Source organism: Apium graveolens, chromosome 6, assembly GCF_009905375.1.
Source record: "Apium graveolens cultivar Ventura chromosome 6, ASM990537v1, whole genome shotgun sequence".
NCBI classification, from domain to species: domain Eukaryota; kingdom Viridiplantae; phylum Streptophyta; class Magnoliopsida; order Apiales; family Apiaceae; genus Apium; species Apium graveolens.
In genome coordinates this window covers 38414697-38425985 of record NC_133652.1, presented here as the reverse complement: position 1 = coordinate 38425985, position 11289 = coordinate 38414697, and the positions used below count along the sequence as shown (strand labels likewise).

Below are 11289 nucleotides of genomic sequence, written 5' to 3'. Positions count from 1 at the left end.
AATCTCACTCACCAACAACAAACATTTATATTATTATTTATGAATAAGATCTAATCAATCATATACTATTTTGTATTTATACTATTTGAACCTAATTTGAAATTATAATTATAAAATTATTATTTAGTATTTAATTATTTATATAGAATTTTAATAAAATTATATAAAATAAAATAAAAATATATAAATATTAAGACCCAGTAAGCTAGTTAGGTTATACCACAAGCGTCTTGGCATCTATTTGTCGTCTGGAGGTAGGGGTTGCGAGCAGGCAGTAACGTTCTTTCATCTTTTTCTTATGAAACCCAAATCATTCGGTAATTATTATCTTAATCATGCTGGATTTCTTTATGTCGAGATTTTTATGGTTAATATATATTCTTTGACTAATATTCTAGATAATTTTGAAATCATTATTTGTGTGTGTACTTCTTAAACAATGTGGTTTCCAATGTAGGTTCATATGTTAATATGATCGGATCGGTGTCCAATTACTGGTTGTTTTGCTTCAAAAATATATACTACTATATGTTTAAGAATGTGTTTTAGGTTCTGAATTTAGCACACTGAAAAAAAGTATATGCCAGCAGAAAATTGTTTTTTCCCCTCTAAAGTTGCACGTTCATACTCCTAGCTCCTAACACACTAACCCCTCTACTATATTACATAATATGTATTGGTCTAATTTGTTTCCAAAATTATCCTAATTCCATACCTAATATTTAACTATTCTGGTGTGTTTATTAGAGTTAGAGTCACAATATAAATATGGCACATAATTGGTTGATGTGTATTGACTTTTTTATTCCGGATTATGTGTGCATAATATCATACTTCAAGTTTTAAGTTGTAAGCAAGACTCCGTAGAAAAATAAATTTTCATATCCATAATATTTTATTTTCGCCTTCTATTCTTGTCTTGGGTATTGGTAGATTTATTTATGAAGATTTTGTGTTAAATGGCTTGGTGGTTGTTGTTTATCACACGTTCAAATGTTTTGTGTAGGAACTTCTCCTTAAATATGTTTTTACTTTAACAAGCTATGCAGTAGTAAAGATGTTTACATCCTGACTGTTCCTGGTATATTGCAGAACATTTTGTATGATCACTTGCTGATTGTTCATTCTAATCATGGTTAAGAAGAAACAAAGTGAATCTGTTGCAACCAAATTTTCCATGGTTTTAAGGCCAAGAACAACTACTGGAAAGGAAAAAGTTAAAGAAAAGGCCAAGAGAAAAATGCCTGTGAAAGTTGATAGTAAGGTGAAGGTAAAGAAGACTGCGGTAAGTGGAAAAATAAAGAATGGCAATACGGCAAAAACTGGTAATGTTGTAATAACTGGAAATGTTGCGAAGAGAAAACTTTTGGTAGATGAGGGGAACACAAAAGTTTCTGGAAGTAGAGCGAAAAAATTAAAAGCCGCGATGAACAAGAAGGAAATGGATAAGGGTGCGGAAACTGGAAGCACCACTTGGCTACGTAGGTTAAACAGTGGAAAGATACAGAATGGTAATGCTGCAAAAAATGGTAATTCTGTAAAAATTAGAAATGCTGCTAAGAGAAAACTTTTGGTAGATGAGGGGAATACAAGAGTTGCTGAAAGTAGAGTGAAAAAATTAAAAGCAATGAGGAACAAGAAAGAAATTGATAAGGGTGCAGAAACTGGAAGCACTCGGGTACATAGGTTAAACACTGGAAAGATAAAGAATGGTAATGCTGCAAAAACTGGTAATGTTGTAAAAACTGGAAATGATGCGATTAGAAAACTTTTGGTAAACGAGGGGAACACAAAAGTTGCTGGAAGTAGAGTGAAAAAATTAAAAGCCGTGATGAAAAAGAAAGAAATTGACAAGGGTTCGGAAACTGGAAGCACTCGGGTACATAGGTTCAACACGAGAAAGAAAAAGAATGGTAATGCTGCAAAAACCGGTAATGCTGTAAAAACTGGAACTGCTGCGAAAAGAAGACTTTTGGTAGATGAGGGGAACACAAAAGTTGCTGGAAGTAGAGTGAAAAAATTAAAAGTCGTGATAAAGAAGAAAAAAATGGATAAGGCCGTGGAAACTGGTAGCACTCGGGTACGAAGGTTAAATAGTGCAAAGAACGGAGATCAATTTGGCAAGAAAGATTTTAAGAAGAAATCTGCTGAAGCCAGTACCAAAAAACTAAAAAAAGTTATGCTTGTCAAGAAAGAAGCTTTCTCCGCTAATTGTAGTCCTATGCCGAAGAAAAGCCTTCCTGTGAAGGCTAGTACAAGAATTACGAGAAAAGGTGGAATGTCAGAGACACGTGCCAGTTATACTATTGCAGACAAGATTCGACTTGTTCAGGGGTTAAAAAATAAAAAAACTTGCAACAACAAAAATTATGAACTTATAAAGAGAAAAAAGGCTAACATTGTCGTCACTGATGTAGTGTTTCCACCCGAAATCATCATGGAAATATTGAGCTGGTTGCCAGTGAAGTTCTTTGGTACACCTATGGTTGTATGCAAGCAATGGTATGCTTTAATCCAAGATCGCCACTTCTTAGAAAAGCATATGAGAAGGAATTATAACTTTATTGAGTCTAATGTCGGACAAGGGTATAGGAAAGTCAATTCTTGTGATGGCCTGAGACTTGAGATGAATGCATCCACACAGAAGTACCGCATTCTCAACCCTGACACCAAACAGTTCCTTGAATTACCTGATCCACACAAGGGTAGCTATCATATCCTCTTTGCTTACGTCCCTCTTACTCTCAACTATAAAATTGTGTCAATATTTTATGATAAAAACAACATTGAATGTTGGGAGATTTTGTCTGTTGGAAATGATGAGTTGTCATGGAGACTTCTTAAAATGCCCACTGAAGACTATCTTAAAAGAAATAGAAAGAAATTTTCTATGAAGTTAATTGGTGATGTTGTTCACTGTGTTCGTGTAATTGCAAGCGAAAATGATACGGTTGAAGAAGTAATATCCCTTGATTTAGGAACTGAGCAGTTTACTGTCTCAAAGCTGCCAAAAGGTCAATACAGAAGCTGGGAGAAGGTTTGGCTGATAGATTATAAGGGCAAACCAGCTTTAGTTGATATAATAGGATCAGAACTTTGCGTAATGGTGCTGGAAAATTACAAAAAACAGAACTGGGCCAAAAAGGAATCTTTATTTCCGTTAGAAACGATGAAGAAACTTGAAGTTGAGCATGGCAAAATTTCTCCTTATCTTGTCGATCGATTTGAGACATTGTGGTTTTGGGCAAAAGAAGCTAGGAAGTTTGTTTCTTATAATCTTAAGACTAAACGAACTCGTTCAGAGCTTGCTCATTGTCATAGCCTTGTACGTTTAGAAGGGATGCAACCAGAATAGAAGACACACATGTCACTGGCTCAGCCACCTCAAAGATATTGGACTATTTTTTTTTATATTTTTATGCATCTTTATTTCATTTCATTGTTTCCAGCACGATCTTTGTGATTCTGTGCATCGCACTCATACTTTCTTCTTTCCCTCATGATGGTGCCGGCTTTGTGGTTTGGTTACAAGGGGTTCTTATTTTGTTTTGAAGTCTTAACTATCTGCGTAAATCAGTTTGTACGTGTAACATGTGGCAAATAAAAAGTTTGATGTATTATAAAAGGCTATGCTATAATGGTGCAATTTTATTCTAGATTTGGTTATTCTTCATTACTTCTACAGAAAGATGCAATAAGCTCTATATATATCGGGTTTGTTAGCTACTCCTACTTAGCTAGATTTACATTATGTATTAGAAGTTTATTTTAAAAGCTTTTATTTTGTCTTTTGGGAGGATATGTCCTGAATTTGTTCTCTCAATGCTGAAACTCAAATGACGTAGATTTTACTTGCACCTTAACTCTTGTTATAAGTTACTATTGATTGTTCATATGATATTAATGGAGGATTGTGATAGCCAAGATATGTATATTTTCTCCATCCCCTGCCTTAGTCCCTTCCTTAACTACTGTTCCCTTTATATATTTTTTCTTTTTGAAATATACTAAACTTTGATTGATGTAAACATATTATTAGTGTTTCAGATCGTTATAAAAATCGGACGGTTTTTTAAAAATTCCCGATAATTTATTTAAAATCGTCAAAAATATTTGTCCGATTTCCGATAAATTATCCGGCTAAAAAATCGTCCGATTAATCAAAAATCGATATATTAACCGAATAGTTCTAATTTTCGAAATCTGTAATCATGTGTGTAATCACATAATCGTAAGATTTATGAAAATTTAAATGTCTTCCACTTTTTTGTGTACATTGATCCTGCAAATTTTGTTTTACAGCTTTGTAAGATTATCCAAAATTAATGGATGTAGAGTATACATTTTTTTGAGAAAAACATTTTTGAGTTTTTTTGTTAATATGCAACCAACTTAGATAATATTTCATAGTTTTTATTTCGTGAGGTGTAAATGTGTTCTACTATTTTATTTTAATATTTAATAAAGTAGGTGAGCTGAAGACTAAAAAATATAAAATAATTATATTTGATATTGATATCCATATAGTGGGATCTAAATAAAAATGTAATGTTAGAATTTATAGTGTTTATAATTATTTTTTATAAAAGTGTTGTTTTGAATTTCGATTATTTTCCTAAATTTAAATGTATTTATTAAGAGTATTAATATTAGAAGTAAAAAAGATTTAAATGAACTAGAGAAATTGATCGAGTGTAGTCGTATTCATGTAGGGTCTCTATAGAATTAGGTTTGCCATAGGTCTACAAAATTACCACCACATCTCATTACTTAACTTAAACCCCTCAAGCGTCTCTGCGTTGACCCATTTGTTTGTCTTCTCGAGTAATGTTCTTCCCATCACTAAATTCTGAAACCCAAGTCATCTGGTAATTTTTTTTTCTTACTCATGTTCGATTTCTATACATCGAGATTATCATTGTCGTTTATTCTTTTCGTTCATAGATTTTTTATTAAGTAAGATTTCGTGTTCAATGGCTTCGTGACTGTAATTCTTTTAACGAACTACTTTAGATCAAATCTTTGTCTAGTTGCTTGTGTTTTTGTAAATTTTGTATTGATATAATTCATGTTGTTGATTGTTTGCCAAGTTATGCAATTGTAATAATGCTAATGTCCATTCCATCCATATTGCAGAACATTTTGTAGAGTGGATCATTCTTTGATTGTCTATTTGCGTTGTTATCATGGCTAAAAACAAACAAAGTGAATCTGTTGCAGCTAAAGGTACTATGGTTCTAAGGCCGCGGATACCTGTCCACTTGTTGCTATCAAAAGTTCTATGGTTTTAAGGCCACGGGTACCAACTACTGCAGAGGAAAAGGTTAAACAGAAGGTTAAGGGAAATAAGATTGTAGCGAGTGGAAAGATAGGTATTGTTGATTCTAAAAAAGGTGAAATTGTTAGAAAAGATAGGAGAAACACAGAAACTGCTGAAAATATAGTAAAAAGAGTAAAAACCATGAACAAGAATGAGATAGATAAGGGTCCAACAAAAGATAGCATTCGGGTACTTAGATCAAACAGTGCAAAGAAAGGCGATGAATCCAGGATGGAAGTTGTTCAGAAGGTATCTGCAAAAGACAGAACTAAGAGATTAAAAACAGAACTTCATGCGAAGAAAGAGGCTGAGGCTCCCCTTGCTATCATGAGCCTTAGGCCAAAGAACTATCTTCTTGCGAGAAAAGATGTTTCCCTCACTGTTCAAAGTCCTGTTTCTACATTCGTTTCTAGGCCTGATATTTGTGATTTTATGCATAAGATTCTGAGTCTCTGTATTTTTATTGCTGATAATAATAGTTTGGTCGTACTATATTTGATCACTTATAACTTTGATCATTTCTGCTCTCTGTGGTTTCGGTTTTTAGATTCTTGATTTTGCTCTGATCTGTATGCAGAAATCATTTACTGTTTCCCTTTGATTTAAATTTGGTAATTTGATATATATTTAAACTGTGATGTTAACCTGAGGCACATAACAGCAAGATGTATGAATGAAATGGTCTTCCATTTTTCATAATCATTTTATAAGCATTGCCATAGGCAACTAATTCAACTTAAAGAAACTTTTTTCTCACATAATTTTAATTATGTATTAATATATGTAAATATAAATAAATTTATAAAATACATAAGAATTATGTATTACAGATCATTTCATTTTTAAAAATATATATATATATTCTGAGAGTAGCATTAGAAATTGTACGAAATTGAAAATTGAGGTTTTTTTTGAAGAATACAATATTTTTTTATTTAATATTACTATTTTCCAAAATATGGTTTTTAATATATTTATTTACAAAAATACGATTTTTGCAATCAAATGTAACCTTAAATACGATCAACAATAATTTTAACTATTTTTTATGAAAAAGTAAAACTAAATTACATTCGATTAATTTTGATTACAGACTATATAGTTACAAAAAAAACAATTTTTTTTTTTTTAAAAAGTATTTTTTTTAAAATTTATTCTTAATTATTAACAGTCAGAGAATGATATACAGTTAAACCTCTTTAAAGTAATACCCTTGGGACCGGAAAAAAATATTACTTTAACGAATTTATTACTTTATCGATATAATAATATTTTATTACTTTATCGATAAAGTAATATTTTATTACTTTACCGAATTTTTATGTTTACGTGGTACAGTATAATATATAATGTACGTATAAAAACTAGAATTAATCACATGCAATGTATTTGATCTAAAATTACTTTTATTATGATTACTTATATCCAAAAAGTTAATATCTTGAATGCTATTAGTTTTGCTAACATGGCTTGGAATATTGATGTGAAAACAACCACAATTGCAAATTGTTTTCGGCATTGCAAGATTCGTTCAGAAGAAAATGATGAACAAGAACTTGGAGAAATAAATGAAGGTGTCGAAGGATTAAATGAAGTTATCTCTAATTTACGATATAGGAATGTGATGGATGTCGAGCATCTCTTAAACTATCCAAACGAGAATGATGCGGTTATGGAATCACCTACGGATGAAGAAATCATTGAGTCGGTAATGAGCACTGATGAAGGGACTGATCCCGAACCCGACGATAGCAATGTCATCCCAAGCGTGTCATCAAAGGAAGCATTTCAAGCACTCACCACTTTGAACAATTACTTGTTACAACACGAGCAAAACATACCAGGAGTTATTTTTGCTTTACATAAAGTCAAGGACGAGATTAATTTTGGCTTTGGTGGAAAGAAGAAACAAGCTACAATAGATTCATATTTTAATAAGAATTAAATTTTGTAATCATATACATTATACAGTATATATATATATATAATTATGGAATTATTACTTTACATATTACTTGGGCCCTTAATGACTTTCGAATTTTTTATTATCTTATGCTTTTAGCGAGAATATTACTTTACAACATTGGCCCAAGTTGGGACCGATGAAAATTATTACTTAAGCGAGGTTATTACTTTATCGGATATTACTTAATCGAGGTTTAACTGTAGTATTTGTCCTGCCGCGTGCACCTGGCATTTAGGGTGTCGATAGAATTAGGTTTGCCATAAGGCTCCAACATATATTACAATCTCATCTCATTCCTCAACTATAAAATCTTCAAGCGTCTCTGCATTGACATTTGTTTGTCTTCTGGAGTGTACAAAGTGATGTTTTCTCGATCATAATTCTTAAACCCAGATTATGTGGTAATTACTTTCTTAATCATGTTTGATTTCATATTATCGACTTCTTTAATTTTAGTTAAACATTATACTGTTATCCTTTTTTTTTCGAATCATGGACAGCTTCTTGGTCCTTCTTGACATTATTCATGTATTAAATTGTTAGATTATTTCGAAATCATGTTCGTCCGTAAATAAAATTCTTGTATGAACTCTGGCATCTACATAAACTGACCAAAATTCTTGAATAAACTGGTTTACATAGATTCATAGGTTTTCTTGTATCCAATAGGTTTAAATTTGTTTATATTATTAATTCACCAATGAAATTTAATTATAAATATATTCTGTGGTATCCTCAGGAAAATAAGATTTATTTCTCCCATCTTTGAATATCAAGAGAGTTTGTGTTCAGTTCAGTGGCTTGAGACTGGTGGTTTTAATCTCTTACACGAACTACTTTTGATCAAATATCTGTCCAGGGACTTGTGTAATGTGTTCTTGTAAGATTTGTACCGGAACGTATACATATATGAAGGACTGTTCCCTAACACACTCGTGTTAGGGAAGCCTTCTCTAATGCACTGTTCCAGAACATCTTTATTTCAATGGCTCAGATTGAAACATTTTTTTCTTTTCCGCTATAATTTTCTGCGGATCAGCGGAAAGAAAAAGTTTCGATCGCTTGAAATATAGATTCGACGCTCCTGGAGTAGTGTGTTATATAAACGGTCTCTAGAGCAGTTTGTTATTTAAAGTATGTATGTTGAATAAACAGGGACACGATTGTTAAAGACCAAGACCTTGTATGTAATATGTTATTGTGTTTTTTGTTAATTAATGAGATTAAAATTATGTTGTTCAAGTTCCTTGACTATTACCTGTATATTGCAGAACAACTTTTATGAGTGGATCATTCACTGACTGTCTATAGTTAATTCTAATCATGGCTACGAAGAAACAAAATGAATCTGTTGCAATCAAAAGTACTATGGTTCTAAGGCCAAGACCAACTACTGAAGAGGAAAAGGTTAAGAGATCAGAGAAGATCGCAGCAAGAGGAAAAGGTTCTAAGGCTTCCCTCACTGTTCAAAGTGTTAGGTCAAAAGAAAACATTCATGCAATCGGAAGTACCAGGGTTTTGAGGCCCCGAAATCTGGAGGCCAAAGGACAGATGCTTGCGAAAGTGGATGAAAAGGCCAAGGGGAAGATGCCTGTGGAAGTTCCTGAAAAGACTGATGGAAAGAAGACCGTGGCAAAAGGTAAAATAAAAACCGGTAATTCTGTAAAAAGTGGAGCTGCTGTTAAGAGAAAACTTGTACTAACAGATAAGGGGAACTCAAAAGTTGACGGAAGTAGAGTGAAAAAATTAAAATCTGTGATAAACAAAAAAGAGATAGATAAGAGTGCTGCAACTGGAAGCACTCGAGTGCTTAGATCAGACAGCGCAAAGAAAGGAGATGAATCTGGGAAGAAAGAGGATACTATTTCAAACAGTCAGAGAACTGTTCAAGGGTTCAAAAGTCAAGAAATTGGAACCACCAACAAAAAAAATCAACTTATAAAGAGAATGAAGACTAATATTGTTGTCACTGATTCAGTGTTCCCGCCTGAAATTATCATGGAGATATTGAGCTGGTTGCCTGTAGAGTTCATTGGCGCACCTATGGTTGTATGCAAGCAGTGGTATGCTTTAATCCAAGATCGCCACTTTATAGAAAAACATATGAGAAGGAATATTACCTATATTGAAGCCGAGGCCAGACAAGGGTATGAGAAAGTCGATGCTATTGATGGCCTGATACTTGAGATGGATACATTCACACAAAAGTTTCGCATTCGCAACCCTGACATAAAACAATTCCTTGAATTACCTGATCCGCACAGCGGTAGCAGTGGTATGTTCTTCGCCTACACCCCTCTTACACTTAACTATAAAATTGTCTCAATATATGATGATGTAAACAACATCGAATGTTGTGAGATTCTTTCTGTTGGGAATGATGAGTTGTCACGGAGACCTCTTAAAATGCCTACTATAGACTATCTTAATAGCAAAAGAAAGGAAGTTTCCATAATATTAATCGGTGACATTATTTACTGTGTTCGTGTAACTGCAAGTGGAGATGACATGGCTGCAGAAGTAGTATCTCTTGATTTGGGAACTGAGCAGTTTATTGTCACAAATTTGCCAAAAGGCCAATACAAAAGCTGGGAGTAGGTTTGGCCTATAAATTATAAGGGCAAACTAGCTTTAGTTAATATTGTAGGAGCAGAACTTTGCGTATTGGTGTTAGAAAATTACAAAAAACAGAAATGGGGTGAAAAGGAATCTCTAGTTCCACTGGAATTGATGAAGAAACTAGCAGTTGAGCACGGAACAATTCTTCCATGTCTTATCGATCAATCCGAGAGATTGTGGTTCTGGGTGGAACACAGCAATGATTATATTTTTTATGATATCAAAACTAAGTGTATTTGCTCAAAGTATGCTTATTGGCATAGCCTTGTACGCTTGAAAGGGATGCGACCAGAATAGAAGACGCCCCAGGCATCTGGTGTCTCGGCCACCCATGACTCCACACCTAAACTATACTGATCTGGCTTTTATATTATAATAATTTTTGGTGTTTCTCTCTATAGTTTCTAGCAAAGATCTTTGTGATTAAAGATTTTATGCGGAGGCCTCGTACTCTCTTCTTGCTAACAATAGTCTGGTATATTGACAACTTATAAATTATATTTTATCATTTCTGCTTTGTGGTTTTGTTTACTAGTTTCTTGGTTTGCTTAAATATTGCATACACCAATTGTAAAAATGCTTCCTTGCGAGCAACTGTTTTGGCTTGATTTTGTTTTGTCTTATCCTTTAATTAAAACTGTGATGCTTACATGTTATCGTGCATACAGGTGGAGCATCGCATAAAGGTAAGATAGATGAAAACTGAAGAGATTTTGGTTCATGATTAATGAGTCATGAAACATTAAACGTATGTTATAGTGTAAGCACTTATTAATTAGAATTTTAACTTATTTAGACACAATAATTTTAGAATACCTTGAATATTTCTGCTGAGAGCTAAGATGGTTAATCAGAAAAAAGCAGTACAAACTTAAAGCCTTTATGTGTTGATAAATGGATTTGGGTTTAAGCAGTAGAAGTCTACTTGTAGTATGTTCCTGATTTGTTAGAGCAAACAAACTCCAATGGCATGCTATATTTGTTCTATATCAGTATCATAGAATAAATATTAAAATATATCACTTCAATGGTATTTTATACCTTCTATAAATTTACATAATTTATATATGTATTAAATATAAAACAAAAAATAGTAGAATTATAATTTACACCTCATCCCATGTCATCCCACCTCACCAAAAAATAAAAAGTCTTGTCAAAAAGTAAAAAGTTAGTTTTAAAAAATTAATTTTTTATTCAAAATAGTGGGATATTTGGGAGTTGATGAAATTCAGAACAAAATATAGAATCAATTGTTGAAGTCATGATATTAATTTAGAATCAAAAACTACTTTTTGACGCAAAATTATAACAATGTCTATATTTATTTTTACACTTTGAACATGCTCTTAGGGATCATATTAATAATGATATATTTAACAAT

The 11289-nt window shown here is 32.6% G+C and overlaps 2 protein-coding genes and 1 long non-coding RNA gene across 3 annotated transcripts; all 3 read left to right on the top strand.

Moving 5' to 3' along the window:
- Positions 1-230: 230 nt before the first annotated feature.
- Positions 231-3573, top strand: LOC141668555 (uncharacterized). The gene is made up of 2 exons (XM_074475483.1): positions 231-317; positions 1093-3573. Exon 2 carries the CDS (start codon positions 1133-1135, stop codon positions 3353-3355), a length of 2223 nt encoding a protein of 740 aa, XP_074331584.1. The 5' UTR covers positions 231-317; positions 1093-1132; the 3' UTR covers positions 3356-3573.
- A 1216-nt stretch (positions 3574-4789) lies between these two features.
- LOC141668510 (uncharacterized) lies at positions 4790-5888 on the top strand. Its single transcript, XR_012553078.1, has 2 exons — positions 4790-4868; positions 5137-5888. It is a non-coding gene; the product is annotated as an uncharacterized LOC141668510 (long non-coding RNA).
- An 897-nt stretch (positions 5889-6785) lies between these two features.
- LOC141664921 (uncharacterized) lies at positions 6786-7265 on the top strand. The gene has a single exon (XM_074470878.1). It carries the CDS (start codon positions 6786-6788, stop codon positions 7263-7265), a length of 480 nt encoding a protein of 159 aa, XP_074326979.1.
- Positions 7266-11289: the final 4024 nt, after the last annotated feature.

What these genes read in the sequence shown, in the direction of transcription:
- LOC141664921 (XM_074470878.1), top strand. Translation starts at nt 6,786, where the DNA reads ATGGCTTGGAATATTGATGTGAAAACAACCACAATTGCAAATTGTTTT.
- LOC141668555 (XM_074475483.1), top strand. Translation starts at nt 1,133, where the DNA reads ATGGTTAAGAAGAAACAAAGTGAATCTGTTGCAACCAAATTTTCCATG.